Source organism: Cydia pomonella, chromosome 22 (assembly GCF_033807575.1).
Source record: "Cydia pomonella isolate Wapato2018A chromosome 22, ilCydPomo1, whole genome shotgun sequence".
Taxonomy (NCBI): Eukaryota; Metazoa; Arthropoda; class Insecta; order Lepidoptera; family Tortricidae; genus Cydia; species Cydia pomonella.
In genome coordinates this window covers 9,458,384-9,477,128 of record NC_084724.1, presented here as the reverse complement: position 1 = coordinate 9,477,128, position 18,745 = coordinate 9,458,384, and the positions used below count along the sequence as shown (strand labels likewise).

General features: G+C 35.9%; 1 protein-coding gene across 2 annotated transcripts in view; it reads left to right on the top strand.

The window, feature by feature from the left end:
• Window positions 1-18,745, top strand: part of LOC133530442 (putative divalent cation/proton antiporter TMEM165) — a 46,546-nt gene that overhangs the window by 22,511 nt on the left and 5,290 nt on the right. For both annotated transcript variants that reach the window (XM_061868354.1, XM_061868353.1), the window contains 2 exons: window positions 14,043-14,396; window positions 18,367-18,447. In XM_061868354.1, coding sequence (XP_061724338.1) covers window positions 14,043-14,396; window positions 18,367-18,447 — 435 coding nt within the window. The remainder of the gene's footprint in view (window positions 1-14,042; window positions 14,397-18,366; window positions 18,448-18,745) is intronic.

The window sequence follows — 18,745 nt, the reverse complement described above, 5'->3', positions numbered from 1 at the left end:
TTTATGCAGCAGATAAAGTCTATTAAGATTTTTTCCTACTCCTCTACTGTTATCTGTCATTTATGCATTCATTATCACGAATATAAGAACATACATAAAGGGTTTCAAGAAAAGTCTATATTGTCTATTCCTCATAAAAGCTCTTGTGCTTTTAATCGCTATAACGTTACTGCGAATAATGGCTACCAACCTAACAAAACCAAAACGAATACAGTTTTAAACTAAGTGCATTGCTGCCAACTTACAAAATATTCATTTGGTTGCATAGTAAAAATAATTACTTCATAAGTCAGAAACACGCATGTGACACCCGTAATATAGCAACACCCATAGACTACGAAGACCGCTTAGCGTTGCTTGTTAGTCTCCGTAGGCTACGGTGGCCAAAATTGAGAAAAAATTGTCCAAAAATTTAATTTAGCAAGTAGCAAGTACCAGGGCCTCATGAGTTACGAGGTGTCGCCGACCGGCCGGCCGCGGCCCGGGGCGGGCCGGGCGCGTAACAAGGTATGCTCGCGCTTCTTCGCTATATACTTTTGCTTTGTTTACCTAAATTAGGATTTATTTTTGTTGACTCGTAGGAAAAATATTGTATGCAACGTTGTATAAGTAGGTCAAAAAATGCTCGTGGCGTATTCCTTTACAATGTTCGCCTACGCCTTCGGCTCCGGCTCACATTGTAACTCACGCCACTCGCCTTTTTTGACCCTTCTTATACAACTGTTGCATAAAATACTATTCTTTCGGCAAGATTTTTTTATTTTAGCCAAGAGTTGATCTGATTTCAATACTTCACAAAATTGGTGTCATGTAATGGTTCATTCACAGAGGTTTATTTTTTAATATTTATTTATTTATACTTTATTGCAAATAAAATATTAAGTACAAATTGTGAACTTAATGGCTTAAGGCATTCTCTACCAGTCAAACACTGGGTCAAAAAGAGACGTTTATTAGGTGCAGGCTTTGTATTTTGGCTGTTGTATATATAGTCAACTTATTTTTTTTTATTAGAGCTTTTTTAGTAATATGCTGAGTCTCCTATTATTCACAGTATTTCATTGCAGTATTTATCATATATTTGTTTAAAATAACTAGTAAAATATGCAATGTACAAACTAACCTATATTGTTTACTCTATACATGCTCATACAACAAAACACAAAGGTGATATATTATTGGCCGGTACTGTATTAGTAGGGCTCGACCACTATGTACTTACCACCTTAAGATTCAAATGGAAATAATAGATTTATTTATATTACTTTTTTATTTATTATTTTTAAGGTACTGAAAATGCGAATACCCAGGGAAGTAAATAGACAAATATTACTCACATAAATGTACATAGAAAAGGCACATTATGTGCTTTGCCCACTCGACATTTATCTGGTCTGCCACTCTTGTAAGTCCAGTTACCAAAACATTCTGAATAACTTGCAATAACTCGACAATCACAAAAGTTTATAATTTACTATTTAAATACGCTATGAAATACCAAAAAAATACGTAATAAGAAATTTATCATTCTAAATCATCATTTAAAAGTCAATTCTACCAGTTAACATAAGGAAACAACTCAAAATTTGCATCTGATTGCTTTGCCGCACATGTGGATAAAATGTAACTTTCTCATTAGTTTTTCAAACAATCAAGAGGGTTTTTACCAGTTGGCGTGGTGAAAAATAATAAATCATGGGTTCACCAAGCAATAGAAACAAACAACCACTGGTTCAAGGTGGTGCATGTCAGAAATAGAATAATCAATCAGCTGTTTCAATAGTTTAGCCGTGAAATGGTACTAGACTAGACAGTTTGAGTCAAAGAGTAAATTAAGTATGTTTGAGTTATGGTTCGGTTAAGAGGCTGTCAATATCGGAGTAAATGAGATAGCACTGTCGCATGTTACTGGGCCTGGGCAAGGGAATAATAAGAAAATTATTTAAATAAAAAAGTGGATTATTAGTGTAAAAAATTTTCTCGTTAGCAGTTTAGATATAAATGTTTTAAAATTTTGATTTTAATTGCAGACTCGTAAGTCAAAACAATAAAGACATAGAACCGTTTAATTGTGATTTTAAGACCATTCTTTGCAATTATTTTCTATCGAGCTGATTTCGTTCAATCATGTATCGAGTACAACCACGGTCTTTGAAATATAATTAATATGAACATACATTTTTCTTACTTGACTAAAACACATAATCTTTCTTAAAAAACTGTTTAAGTAACATCAATTTCAAGGACATTGGGTGTTGACAGCCCCTTAAGAGGCTACGTGCCGTATATCAATACCGTCGCAGAAAATGCAGAATACCTATACCTATTAATGGTTCATAATTTTGCTCTGTTTGACCACATTATTTCCTCACCTTTTTGCACCCTAGCGGTAACGCCGTTTACGCCCGTTACTACCCCAATGTCCCGTATCAATTCCGAATAATTATGGCAATCTTATGTATAGTCCATGTATTTTTGATATAACCACAAACTTAAACAAGACGTAGGTTTTAAGTACTATGAAACGATTTTGAAAGAACTTTTTAATTCGCTGTTAGAAACAAAAATTGGACCGGCAATGTATTTCGTACAGTTGCGACGTCGCATCAGTAAATGCGATGTTTTGAGTTAAAACAGTGATACATTGCTTGCTGAATTATTTTTTAACGAAAAATAAAAGTCGTTTTTATATAAAACCTATGAAAGCGTATTCACTAGGGCCTAAAACAACTACCTTTAGATTATGCGGCCGTATCAAAAATACACGCTATGCCCTTTCGTTTGACTTTTTTGGATTTTATAATTATTATAAGAGTTATGAGCAAAAAAACTGCGAACAATGTTTTGAAAATAATAATTATAAAATCCAAAAAAGACTTGAGACTAGAATTATTTTGGCACTTTGACGTTATTACCTAAAATAAAAATTGGCAAACATAACTTTGACGTCACTTCTTCCGCTGGCGTATGTAAAATAAAAATAGATTAGTAAATAACGTGTTTTTTATTTTGGTTCCTCCAGGGCACTTGCCATTGCTTTTTGCTTTAACCGTTTCGCATCCAAGTCAGGTCCTCACTCGGTCTAGAAGTTTAATGCCGAGCATGGCGCGCTCCATGGTTCTCTGTGCCACTCGAATTTTATTCACAGTCTCGTTAGTAAGCGTCCATGTCTCGGCATTATGTCGTCATGGTGGGCAGGACACATTGCTTAAAGAGGCGAGTTTTCGAGCACTGGAATGTTAACGGGTTTGAGGATGTCCGCCAGTTTATTGAATGCCACCCAGCTGGATCCTCCTGGAGGGCTCCTTCTATTGGTTGTTGGTTGGTATTAGATATATGATACAATAATATTTATACAGATATTTGTTCCTGAGTCATGGGTGTTTTCTAAGTATTTAAGACTCAGACTTAGAGTATTTATATATTATAGGTACTATATATTGTTGTCTAAGTACCCACACCACAAGCCCTTATGGAGCACAAACCCTCGTGTCTTGAAACCCTCGCAATGCGCAACGCACGTGGTTCAATTTTAGCATCTTTCGCTTGCTCGCTTTTATTTACGAAACGCGTGCTCCATTATACAGTACACATACAGTAGAGTAGTAAAGAGAGAGTGCGTAAAGTAGTAGTTTCATCAACATCATAACAGTAGAGTGCGTAAAGTAGTAGTTCGCAAGGATGCAATTAAATCGCATAAGGTTGTGTGCTCGTTTCGCGCGCATTAGCATTCGGCGGCCGCCGGCACCTTATTCTCGGCTGGAATAGAGGCCAGCATGTTTACAAAACATTAAATTAACACAATTTTTAACAAGCAGGTACGTCTGCGAGCGATACTACCAATATTTATATTTAAGGAAAAAAAATACCGGCAGGACTACAATCCGTTGAACTTAAAAGTTTATTGTAAGACGCAATGTATTGCGAATTTTGTTGTGTTTAAAGTGACAAGAAACGTAAATCACACTGATGATGGCGTATAATGAAGATAATATTTCATTTGTATGATAAATAGGAAATCTAAAGAATTCATAATCTTTAAAATTTATTGAACAAAAGTGTTCTCGTTTGAGGAGTACAGTATATGTTTTAATTATTTGCTCGTGTTACACGGCCCAGCCGGTATTATCGTACTTGGTAGATAACCCATTGTGAAAAGGGCTTGTAACTTCCACAAAAATGCATGTTTGGTTAATTTAAATGATATAAAACTATTATTTAAAGTGTTACCCAGGCGACCGTAACCATGGCAACGAGTCACAAGAAAAAGTCTGGGTCACACAATCTAAAGTAGATAGATGTGTTCCCTTTGATTATCATAGCGCGCAGGCAGTCCAATTTCACCCACTTGTAGCTATCCGATAGAGATTAGGTTTATATGACATATGTGACATTTACTATCGACATTTTCAAAAGTACTCTGTCGTTATCAGATGGTACTTTCACGGTACAGTAAAGTGTAAAAATATGGGTCCACGCAACTTAGTCAAATATATGTTGCATAGCTCTTAACTCGCCGACATAAGAGCTATGGGGCATATTTTTGAGCAACTTGAGTGCACCCATATTGTTACATTTGACTGTATATATGTTGCAATCAGTTTTGGCCGAATGTTAATTGCGATTGACCAATAACCATTACAAATTGAACCGTAAACAGTAACGGGCGGTTACAGTTTACGGTTCAATTTGTAATGGTAATTTGCATTAACGTTTCGGGCGTTTTAGCCAACACTGGTTGTAATTAGGGTTGCCATAGGTTAGTATTTCCCCTGACATATCATGATTTATGGTCCTTTGTCAGGATTGCGGGGGGACTTGTGGAATGTCGGGGTTTTTTTGAAACCTTAGGTGCTAGCTAAAAGTTTGGAGTTGGCTACAGGAAAGGGAAAGTTATGCTGCAGTTACGGCATATGGTAGCGAGTTAAGGGGCTAGTGGGCCTAGTGGCCCAATGGGTCAATTGGAGAAATCAGCGTACCTAGAAGAAATACCGGGATGGTTATTCTTTTTAAACCTGTTAGTGTGTTAGTTGGTTTATTAGTTATTGTGGGTCAAATTTTGGAAGCTAAATTTGACCCACTTCCCGATTTCTAATTGAGCTGAAAATTTACATACATATGTAAGTCAGGTGACAATGCAATATTATGATGACATGGAGCTGATTTGATGATGAAGAAAGGGGAGGACATAGGAACTCTGTGATGAAACAACTCAACCTAATTGTGTTTGGGGTTTTTAGAATTGGTGCGATGAGTTTTAGGTACCTGTGGTAAAAAAGTACAGTCAGCGATAAAAGTTTATACTAAAAATGTTATTTATTGGCAAAAAATTATTTTAAACATGTTCCTAGGAAAGAGGGACAATCACACAATAATACTACAAAACATGACAAACCAGAAAACATGAAATCTTTTCTTTGAAGTGATATTTTTTATCGTCTGATGTACGCTGCACTTATTTTGCAATTCCACATTACTGCAATCAAGAAATCCACGAGTGCAATCGCCATATCTTATCTTGTTTATTCGTTAATTTTGCTTATTACTAGCCCCCACCCGCGACTTTATTCTCGTATAAGTAGCTGATTTTTTTTCGAAAATATTTTTTTTATTTAAGTCTACTAAATTTGAAGAATTTCAAATGTCTCTCCTCCCCTACCCCTAGCCTTTGCTGTCTCAGTATCTAAGTAGGTAACGAACGGAAATGTTATTTATACATACATATATACATAATATATATAGATAAAGACAACATTGTTACAGTTCCTTTTGTAATATTTGTAATGATGGGTAATTCGAATAATTCGATAGAGCACATTCCTAATGAAATAACTTTAAAAATGATATTGGCAATAGTAAATATGAAACAATGTTCGTCATTTACTTTAGTATGTAAGTATTTATGTTTATGTGGGTCAAGATTTGAACTACATTTCAAGATAAGGTCAGAACAGAAGGTTTTGGAGCTATATATAATTTCCTGATATTTAATTGGCGTCAAATTTTGTATGACTTCAAACTGAGATCAGAAACTGAAGGTAATAAGGAAATAAGTGATAAAACAACACAACCTCATTGAGTTTAATAAAATAGTCTCGATACTATAAAACAGATAAAATATGTCAATAATACTTTTGATTAATACTTGTACTTAACTCTGGCTACGTAAAAAATTACAATCTTCAAAACTAAAACGCCTGATCCATGTTCCACTAGGAAAATAACACTAGTTCGCCTCGAACAGAGACCTCGCGACATATACATGGGTGAATCAGCGGTCACCTGAGTCACTCTTAAAACCCTGGACTTAAATTAATTTTACGGTTTAATCTCACGTGTTTTTAGTCACTCGCGCGACATGTTTCGGAGAGCTTAGGTCTCCTTTGTTACTCTGTTCGTACTGTTAGTGCTTAAGAAAGGAGACCTAGGCTCTGTTTAAACCCTGGGTTTATTTATTATAAATTCAAAATTTTATTCTGCAAGTAGGCCTCAATGGCTCTTTTAGATAACATACATATATTTAAAATAACACAATGTACATTTTTATGGCAGTTACTTGCCCTTTCCATAACGGGTCATCTACTTAGCATACTAAGAGAGCATATTAAAATATTATGTACTTCTAACAAACTTCTACTATTGTCGCCTGGCTGACGGGATAGAATAAGATCAATAAGTTGATCCACCCACTTACGTTTGGATCCCTCCAACTTCTTAACCTCCATGTCGATCCTCGTTATATTCGAAAAAAGGTATTTAATGTTTACATGAACTACATTGCTGCCAAATTTCATGAAATGTTTAAATTATTATTCTAGACAGCGACCCGCTTCTGCTTCGCACGGGGAAACCTTAACAAATTATACATTTAAACCTTCCTCAAGAATCACTCTATTGTTAGGTGAAAACCGCATGAAAATCCGTTCAGTAGTTTTTGAGTTTATCGCGGACTAAATACACAGACACGCGGCGGGGGACTTTTATAAGATGTATAAATAATATAAATATAGATAGATAGATATAGACGAAGAACATGAGAAAAGTGCGCCCATAGTTGATCCTAATTTTTTGATAGAGGAGGTAAACGAGCAGACGGACCGGACCGGACGGACCACCATGGACACCCGCAACACCAGAGGGGTTGTCAGTGCGTTGCCGGCCTTTAAGATGGGAGTACGCTCTTTTCTTGAAGGTTTGAAGGTCGTATCAGTCCGGAAATACCGCAGGCGACAGTCATCACATCGCTCCGTCGAAAATACCAAAAATAAATAAAGGAAAAAGTTGTAGATAACACAACCTTGGTTTCACGACCTCAACACACGCTTATGAATAATCTCACTGTACTTTAAATATTTGCTCTACTATACTTGTATTTATTATACAGTAAATATAAATACCTCAGTAGTACACAATGTAGAATTAGTAGCAGTGTGTGCTGTGTATATTCCTGATTGTAGGTAGAAATACTTCCTTATCCTCCTGTTTCTTGTCAGGATCAGGATCATTGACATATATCTAAGGACTGGCCTTACGGCACAAAGTAAATAGCGGCGGCGCGCGCCGAAGCAGAAAGTCCGTTCAGTACAAAGTGCCATTTTCGCAGCACGCACACAGACGTGACATTTACGCACACAGACGTTACATTTACAGGCGTTCTCGGGCACTCTCGGGCAGAGCTTAGTCGGGCTATGCGCGCGTTGCTCACATATTTTTTTTTTGTGGGTCCACTATCATAGTTATTTTTTTTTTGTAGTTGTAACAAGTTGTTACTCTCCAGTGTGTACGTGTGGTGTCGGGACCTTTAATGGATATTTGATGCTCTTTAACATCTAAGCAGTCTCTAAGCAATGTAAATATGATAAGATGTATGTATAAACGAATCTATGTATTTATGTCTGTAAACTTATATTACCTACTCGTTTTTAAAATTCGAAATTAATACAGAAGCAACCCTAGTGAGTCGCGCAAGTTTAGGTATGTATTTTCAAGAATGGCGGGAACGGACCTTCTGTAATTTTTTTATTTTGTGCTTACGGGCAATAAGAATCGGGCCAGTACAGCGGCATCACGCACACAAATTCGAGCCATTCGTGCAGCCAGCCAGCCAGTTCGCGTTACGCGCGCGATTGGTCGCAACTAGTTGCGGCAGACGTCCTTAGATATGTCATGGTCAGGATCAAGTGTTTTGGACTTTTTAGGGTTCCGTACCTCAAGAGGAAAAAAGGAACCCTTATAGGATCACTTTGTTGTCCGTACGTCCGTCCGTCTGTCTGTCAAGACCCATTATCTCGGGACCACTTGGAGGTATCGAGTTAAAATTAAAACCATTTACTCAGGTCTACAGTTCCTTTAAGCTGTGGAAATATCAAACTTTTAAGTGTACATAGTAAAAGATACAACCATTTATGCCGCAAAAAACGTATATTTCGACACTCTCAATGCACTTATCCGGTTTTTTTTAAGTAATAGAAAATTAAGAAAGTGTCAAATGCGTTTGAAACGCTTCAAAATAAATGAAAGTGGACTAAGAACTTCTTTAACTATACTAAATACATTATTGTGGCATTAAGTCCGCCATTTGTGCTTTTATGTATTGTGCAATAAATATAATTATATTTTTTTTATTTATTACTTATTGCATAATGTACTACTTTTAAAAGTTAATATCATTGACTGTACGAATATCAAGTAACTTTATCGCCGAAGGGCAAGCCTTGATTGGTTGACTTCTCGTTAGGTACTACGTATTGCCCAATCGCATGCCCTTAACTTGAAGCCGTGCCACAGATAACTCACAAAATATTTTAAATAGATACGCCTCTCAAACAACATTTTAAAAGTTGATATCACTGACTGTACCAAGTAACTTTATCGCCAAAGGGCAAGCCCTGATTGGTTGACTTCTCGTTACCACGCTATTGTCCAATCGCCGCCGTGCCAAACTTGTCGCCGTGCCACAGAGTACTAACAAAATACTTTTAACAGACACGCCATTCTCGGACCAAATTAGGTAAATAGAAAAAGTTTATTTGGTGTGACATAAAAACCTATAACCATATTATTCTATAGTAAGTACATAACACCAAAATGGATGCCACTCAGCATATGCCGATGACTAAAATAAGTTAGTCATGGCGCTGGTTTTCAGGGCAACCAAGAGCAAACACACAATAAAATAAAACAAAACAAAACTAAGCTAACATGTGGGCGAAGAGGTAGCAGGTGAGATTAAACTATAATTAGACTAATTATATCGTATCGTTATTCGATCGATAACGTATTAATTATATAGTTGTTAGCAAAATAATCTTAAAACTGAACATATTATGACTGAACATTAAATGTTAATTTCAACTTGCCAATAAAGGCAAAACAATAGGCGGTTATCACACTGGATTAGGGATGCCAAAAGTGTAATATGTAATAATATTATAAATAAATAAGTGTGAGTGTGTAGGGACGTCGACCGGGACAATTTTGCTCCGGTGAGTATGACCGGGATACCAAGATTTAAACGGGAATGTATGCCAACCCTTGCAAAATTCTGAGCATTGACGGGGATAATTTACTTAATTTTTCTCTCGTCTCGCTGCTCAATGCCATGTCAATGCAGGCCCCACAACAAAGTGGACAAAGTTGGTAGTTTTCGACGACAACTAATGTTGTTTTTAAGTTTTGAATTAAATTTCATTGTTAAGTTATAATTTCCCGGTGTACGGGGACGTATGGCACCTTAAACTGGATTCGCACGTCGCTCCGATGTATGGAGAGAGGATTTTTGTTTTTGTGTAAGAATGGCATATCTGTTTTAGCCTTACGCAATCTGTGACCATGCTGTGCCGAAGTTCATTGACCTTATTTGCAATGTCTAGGTGCATTATAAATATTTGAATGGATCTATTATAATAGTGATTTGTTTGTTTGTTCATAGTTTGCATAACCATGGTTGTGTGATGTAGAAAATAATAATACACCTCTTTTTAGGGTTCCGTACCCAAAGGGTAAAACGGAACCCTATTACCAAGACTCCGCTGTCCGTCCGTCCGTCCGTCTGTCACCAGGCTGTATCTCATGAACCGTGATAGCTAGACAGTTGAAATTTTCACAGATGATAATATTTCTGTTGCAGCTATAACAACAAATACTAAAAAGTACGGAACCCTCGGTGGGTGAGTCGACTAGCTCTTGTCCGGGTTTTTTGTTATAATATATCTAAGAACTTCTCAGTGTTGCCTATGTATGTTACGGGTATTCAACGCAATACATACATGTGACATCTCTCATATAATACATTAGAATCGACGAGCTGAGGTACCTAGATAATCTAGATACTTTCTTTGAATATGTGTTTGAAGAGATCATGTCACAGGTACTGTCTCGGCGTAGACTTAAACAAAATGTCACATTTTTTGACCACCAAGTAAATAAGAAGCCACCAAAGTAACTAAGAGCGAATTTTAATGAAAAACTTCAAGCGGATAACGCCTTATTGACAACCGACATATAATTTGATATAAATTCAGATTTAGTCCATTGACACATTGATTGTACCATCTACCAACGATAAGGTATCTTGTAAACATCTCTTTTTAGGGTTCCGCAACTCAACGATAAAAAAAAATCGATGAAAAACTTACATTTGCAGTTATTACCCTATGCGTAGGGCTGCCATACGTCCCGTATATACGGTACTGTCACCGTATAAGTATCGCGTCCCGTATTTTTACCCGTTCCGTTTTTGTCCCGTATATGAATACCGCTGGAGAATACGTATACAGGATGATTCAGGAGACGTGAGCAGGATCAAGCCTGCGTATTCAGTACACTGAAAGAAATGTTTGCATAACTGTAACAAAATTTTGGTTACTGTTTACACAAAAATTGGGACTTGCGAACTATGTGTTATATGTTACAAAACCGTGTTTGGCTATCAGTGTTCAGGTACTGGGTATACACTACAAAATAAGTTTGTAAATTTATGCAAAGTTTATTTTCTTATAACCGTAGTTTAGTTATTTAGTAAAGTTACAAAACCAGTTCGGTTATCTATTTTTTTCAGTGTAAGTTATCAGTAACTGCCTCGTACCAGTATTTGTGAGATTAACGTTAAATTATTTATTCTGTTAATTTTTTTTTATTTACGACATTTATGGTGTTCCTCTTTGTTTTATCCATAACAACATATTGAATGTCATAGACTCCATGACGTTACGTTTGAAAAATCTATCTCACTCAAGTGTGTCATTTTATTTTCTTCATAATCATAGTACTGTCATAACGGTTAAAGAAGTTTTATCTTTGTTAATTTCATTTCATTTATTTCTTGCAACCATGGTATTTACAGGATGTTCATTTAATTTACCAGTACATACATGGACCCTACTAGGGTGTAGCAATGTTACACTTACATCTACGAATATACAAATATTATATACAACTTAAATCATAGCATGCAATTTTTGAGACATTTCTAATCAAATTAAATAGACATTGTACTTAGCTATCACAGGCATTATTAACAGATATTATTATTACATGTATTTAGGGTTCAATATAATAAAATATATTTAATTAAATTATATTATATTTAATAATGTCCTATTATATTAAAAAAAAAATAATAATAATAATTTAGGGTTCAGTTTCTAAGAATTCCTGCAGTGTATATGGGCACAAGTTTATAAGGAACAGCTTAAGTTTATTAACAAAGGTAGTATATTTTATTCGACCTGAGATACTTAAAGGGAGTTTATAATAAATTTTTATTGCCATCGCATGGGGACCTTTATTTGACATTTGAAGCCTAGAAGTAGCAGCTGCAAGCGTTCTATTTCGCGGACGTAAGTTATGCATTTCATAATTGGGGGCTTTATATTTAGCAAATAGATTATCATGCTTCCGGACGAACTTACATGTTTCTAATATATATAAAGCTGTAAGGGTTAGAATTTTGAATCTCAAGAAGTAGGGCTTGCAACTTATATCACTATTTACGTTTGCTAGTACCCTTATACATCTCTTCTGAAGTAAAAAGAGTTCATTGGCATTAACACTATTGCCCCATAATATTATGCCGTATTGTAGCCAAGCCTGGGCAAAAGCATGATACGCGCAGATGGCCGTCTTCATATTTGTACTAATTTTTATTTGTCTAAGAGCATAGGCAAAACAAGATAATTTTGCGGCTATTTTCCCCACGTGAGTTTTCCAGTTTATATGCTCATCTATATCTATACCAAGTAATGAGCAACTGCTTTTTAATTCTAGTTTGCAATCACGGTAGCAGTAGTCAAGGTCTAGGGGCGATTTCTGGTGGGGTCTAAATTGGATTAAATTGGTTTTCCGTAGATTTATAGTTAAATTATGGTCTTTTAGCCAACACAATGTTGTATTAAAGATTGTGTCCAATTTACTTGAAACTTCGTTACTGTTGTCGCTGGGGAATATTATAGATATGTCGTCAGCATATAGTAATGATTTAATATTATTTACTTCTAGTAGTTTTGGCAAATCGTTTATGTATAAAATAAACAAGATGCATCCTAAAACACTTCCTTGCGGGATAGCGCATTTTGTAGCAACGGTGAAAGAACGGACTCTATTTATATTTTTGTTTTCATCATTAAAATATTCAATTTCCACAACCTGTTGTCGGTTTTCAAGATATGATGTAAACCATTTGTGTGCTGTAATTAAGTGTAGTAGGGTGTCCATGATTGTAGATAATCTTATTTGTCCCTAAAAAAAGTTAGACAACAGAAAAAAGCGTAATTTTTTTACTTAAATATGACGGTGAACGATTCATTGACATTGTGTAGATTTACTTGGTCCTGCTCACGTCTCATGAATCACCCTGTATAAATGGTCATCACAATCATCTCTGTCTAATCACATTGTTCAATGAGTGAATGAGTGTCGACATGAGAATTAGTTGCCTGTGGAAAGAAAAGTACAGTTAGTGATAAAAGCTTGTACTAAAAATGAAATTAACCAAAAACGTATGTAAAATAATTACATTCTGTCAGATAACCTTTGATCGTCAACTGAAGAGTTATATATATTCCTAGTTCGAACAGTATTCCAGGGTGGCAGATGCTTTTGGTGCGTTTTTTCATCCTATTGCTAAACCTTCATAGTTTATTTACTTCAATTGTGTTACCAATACGGAACCCTCTGTGTCCAAACCGGATCACGCTTAGCCGGTTTTATCTGTCGTCCTCTTTTATGACTCTTTCTTTGTTTATATGATATTATCTTATTGCTCGAAACGACCCATATTTATGGAGATTTGCTCTACTTCGTATGTGTAAATAATTAGATTAGGCCTTCCTCTAAATTACCTTGTCTTTTGGTTTAATAAACAAATTTAAAAGCGACATTGAAATCTCACCTCGCACGTGCGGAGATTAAGGACGGTGAATTTGATTTACTATTTTATGTAGTGTCCGGCCGAAACTGGACTTTTTGCCGAAACTAAAGGTTCTGTTTTGCTCTAGTTTTCGGCCGAAACATAATTTTGATGCCGAAACCTGCCGAAGCCAAAACCTCGGTCGGACGTAAATTTTAAGTTACTCCGTTAAATGTAAAGGCTATTTAGGTAAAAAAATGTAACCGATATTCAGGTAAAAAAAACCAGTTCGGATCTTTCTTTAAAACTACTTACCTATTTTTTATTAGAAGGTCTGAAATTAGTTTTTATTGCTCCACCTTATAAACAAACAAAATAGACCATAAACAAGTTTATATGAAAATCTTCAATTCGCTGTATGTTTTTAACTGTGGCGTCTGAGGCTATATATTAACTAATTACAGTCTTCCTTATCCTATGCTAAGTACAAAGTTTCAGAGCAATCTAGCTAGTCGTTTTGAAATGAGAGCGTAACTATCAATATCATTATCATCTTTCCACGCTGACGAAGTTGAGGGCAGAAGCTAATATAGAAATACACATTTTCTAATAAACACACAGGCATTTTTCGTCCATAGTTTAAAACTTAAATGAACTGAGAATAAAATAATATTATAAACATTTTTATTTCCAGCGCGCGGCAACCACCGGGAGCTTCTGGCAGGGCTTCCTCGCATCACTATCTGTGGTCATCGTCTCCGAGCTCGGCGACAAAACCTTCTTCATCGCAGCCATCATGGCCATGAAGCACCCTCGCGTCATTGTCTTCGCTGGCGCCATATCTGCCCTCGTCTTCATGACGATCCTCTCTGCCGCTTTTGGCTGGATAGCGACGTACATACCGAGGATATACACGTATTATATCAGTGCGGCGTTGTTCGCCATATTTGGTATAAAGATGCTCAGGGACGGGTGGAAGATGGATCCGAATGAGGGCCAGGAGGAGCTGGAGGAGGTGCAGAGTGAATTGAAGAGGAGGGAGGATCAGGTTTGTTTTTTGTTGATGCTCACTAAATGCTTGCGAGGTTTCTAGGGTTACTTTTGCTATTTCATGAGCTAGTTAGAGAGTTTTTAAACTCATAGCCATAGTTTGCGAGGTGGTGCATTTAGGTTATGCTGAACATCTTTTATTATGAGACCAACTTTACAAAAAAATTGATAAATTTCGATCAGACTGATTTTTGTATGGGATATGCCAGCCTACATTTTTGTTATTGAGATTTTGGAATTTGGGTCAAATAACTAAGGATTGAAACCTGTGTTTACCCTAAGAGACTGATTTCTCGTAAAAGTAGGTAACATAGTTGTCAATTTTCTAAAATTAAGCATGCAGTTACACGTACTAAAAAATAGGGGTTTTAAAAGAAATATTATAGGATTGTCTCTATCTCGTTCGTTTTTAGGGTTCCGTAGTCTACTAGAAACCCTTATAGTTTCGCCAGGTCCGTCTGTCTGTCCGTGTGTCTGTCTGCGGCTTTTCCTCGTGATCGTTAGTGCTAGAAAGTTGAAATTTGCCACGAATATATAAATCATTTACGCCTTCAAATAAAAACTAGAAAAATGTTTTTTAGGGTGGCTCCCCTACACAAAAAGTGGGGATGAATTTTATTTTTCGCTTCGTTGGATAGGTAATTCAAAACATTTTTTCATGAATTTTATCGGGAATAATTGCGCTGAGAAACAAAAAAAAAATGCATCCGTGCGTCGAAAAAATATGAAAAAAATCGTGAAAGTAAAGCTTAGTAAAAATTTTTAAGGAAGATATCGAACCTGATCAGTTTAGCGGTTTTCGAGTTTTAAAAAAAAATATTTTGACGGACGGGTAACTACGGAATCCTATACTATATCCTCTTAGCCGGTTTTATAACATTTTACTCGTTCTTTTTATTCATTTTAATAACATTATTCTCAATCGTAAAGATCAGTAACCACTGATCTTTACGATTGAGAATAATGTTATTAAACCTGAATTATTGTTGAAAATTAATGTTACCGGATACCATTCTAATTTAAGTAAAAATGTCAGAAGAAAAGATAGATTAGATTGAAAAGTTTCAAAATTGGTTTAAGCGATTAAATTGTAATCTGTTTATCAGTCGGTACAAAGCAAGGAGCTTATCGTGATTTGTTTCTATCTATCTTTTGTTTAAATCTTAGATAACTATACATGACGCGTTTAATCTTAACACAAAAACAGATTAGATGCGCTCTAGGTAAATATAATTGATTAGGGTAGGTAATTTAAATGGGTAATACCCTATATTTTTGCCAACTTAAGGGAAAAATGATTATAAGTTTAAGTACGACATACCAAAGAGAATTTGAAAAAGAGGTGGATTGTCAAAGAGAACTTTTATAGCCAGAGTAAATTTACTGCCATCTTTCGAAACATGATTAAAACTTTTTGAACGCCATTTGACTTTAATCGGGATTCGTTCACTGATATGTGTTAAATTTGTTAAATATCAAAAAGTGGCGCCATCTTCCCAGGCATCGGCTAAAGGTTGTAGCGCCATCGCTCAAAACGATGAAGTGAATGAATAAGGATCAAAGTCAAATGACGTTCTTAAAGTTTTAATCATGTGTCGAGAGATGGCAGTAAATTTACTGTGGCTAAAAAGTTTTCTTTGACAATCCACCTCTATTTCAAATTCTCTTTTATGTTAGTATGACTCATTACAGTTTCAATAAACGTTTTTTTGAGTAATTCCAACCCTAGAAAAAGCAAGGTAGCTGTAGGAAAAGCAAGGAACGATAACTGCTTCGTAATTTGTCCCTTAGCTCCGATTAAATGTTTAGATTTTCGGACAAATGTTGAATTCCTTCAAACGTAGTTAGAACTAAAACAGAGAAAAATGGAATCAACTTGCAACAGGAGCCGTCAAGAGAGCGTGCGTCGCCCACCGGCTCCCATGCCAGTAATACGTCCGGGCGGTCGTCCCCTGGACTACCTTTAGAGCAGAAATCAAGTCCGAGAGCCACTCCCGAAGACCCCCTACCTGGTCCTTCCACGGCCCCCGAACCGAGGGTGAACTTTCGTCATTATGCCTGGCAGTACGAATGACACATTAGTTTTTTTCTTTTTAGCCTAGCATTTTACGTTTAGCACATTCACCCTTTTCGAAAAGCATAAGCTTTGCGTTTTTTGAAAGGAATTCAGCATTTGTGGATCGCTTTGTATGTCCTGCTCGAGGTGTATTTAAGCATATCCCATTTTTAGTACATTTTGCTCTCATTTAGGTACTTATAGATGCCTTTATACGAGCAAAGAGAATTTGAAATAGAGGTGTATTGTCAAAGAAAACTATGTAGCCACGTAAATTTACTGCCATCTTGCGACACATGATTAAAACTTTTAGAACGCCATTTGACTTTTGATCCTTATTATTTCACTGATATGTCATTTTGTTAAATATCAAAAAGTGGCGCCATCTAATAGATCAAAGGCCAAAGGTATGACAACATCGTTTCGAGCGATGGCGTCATAACCTGTGGGTTGTGCCCGAAAAGTCCTCGGAATTTTTTACATTTCAGTAAAAGAATAAGGATCAAAGTCAAATGGCGTTCTAAAAGCTTTAATCATGTGTCGAAAGATGGCATTAAATTTTCTTTGACAATCCTTCTCTATTTCAAATTCTCTTTGATACGAGTTTAGTATCATATGTAGTATACAAAACGACGTATCTGTCGTCTGATATGTACATATATTGTTTATTATCAAAATAACTTTACAGCAATTTTTGTTCTTACTTCATTTATAAAGCACATTAATTTACGCGCACTCTAAAAAATTCAAAATTTTATATACGAATCTTGTACAACTAAGCAAATGTTTTGTATCCCAGATACTGCAAGGGAAATTAAAAAAAGTTGGGTAATTTACTAACCAATCTGGCCGATCCAACTGTACTCGTAATTTTAGTACCAATCAGATTGAGTAACGGATTGCCCAATTTTGAATTGAAAGGATCACATTATTTTAAATGCTACCTACTTGGGCGGTTACCGCGAACATCGAAATCGGAAATTCGTCTATCTACATTTCTATCGCTTGATTAATCTTGATTTACTTACTGAACAGTGTGGTGGTCAAAATCAAGGTTCAATCCCACCATGGGTCCAGACCTCGATTGTGCTGCATAGAACAGAAAAACAACGTTCTAAAAACTGCAAACAGATGATTAAAAATTCAATAAGGATCCTTATCTGACGTAGACAAAATGTTAAAATTAAAGTTAAGATCAATAGACATGCAGATAGATTTTAGATGTTTACTGTAGCCATCTTGTATTTCTTTAACCTTTTAACCGCCGTAGACTCATAGATAAGACATACAATATCCAGCTCAAACCCGTATAGATCGTGTCATTCACAAAGACCGGGCTTTGACTCCTAATAACATGTTATTAAAGGTGAGATTTGACAAATCTGCGCGTTATCATGGATTACACGAATTATAGTCTAATAAATAAGAAATAACGTCGTACCGGCGGCGACATGGGCACACTCGATGAACAATTTTAAGCGGTTAAAAGGTTAACATTTAAAAGGTGTATCTAAAACATCTACCAAAAGATACATTCTTTAAATACATACTCAGTTTATCTCGCGCTTAGCATGTGTTGTTATGTAATGTTTTATATAAGTAATTCATATTCATACAAATTTAATCATGTCATGTTACATTTGCATTAGTTATACTCGTAACGCAAAGTCTTGCCTATATCAGTGTTTAAGATATTTACATGAAATATGTTCTCTTACCTCTTTCACATTTAAATGGACTCGAAAACTGAGAAATAATTTGACAATAAAGACCCTATATTTTCAATTTTTCCTGAGTTACTGTTTAATTGTTTAAATATTTTAAATTGTTACATATTTTTAGATAGCCTACCATTTCTCAAATAACTACATACTGTTTAAGCTTTTAACGTAAAATGTAATTGAAATTGCAGGACGAAAAAGAAGAGACCTTAGACATGCTAGAACAGGGTCAAGCAGAGAACCGACGGCGGAAACGAAACGCCGTTATCAAGGTGAGATGCTATTATCTAATAATATGGTCTGTTATCCGCTCTTTACCTACACTTTTCCTCTGAGGTACGGCAAATAAGCAGTAAGCAAGGAGTTCCTGTAGATGCTTTCTTACTTGTTTTCTTGCGGCAGTCAAGTCAAATGTGTACAAATCGTTTAAAAACTTGCAAAGCTAGATGTCGATGTTAACTTTAGCCAGTTTTTCTTCGAGAGGGGCAATACCGTCCCCGGAACGTCGAAGATAATTTTCAAGTTAATTTATAATATAAGCGATATAGCATGTTCATTCTCTAACAGAGG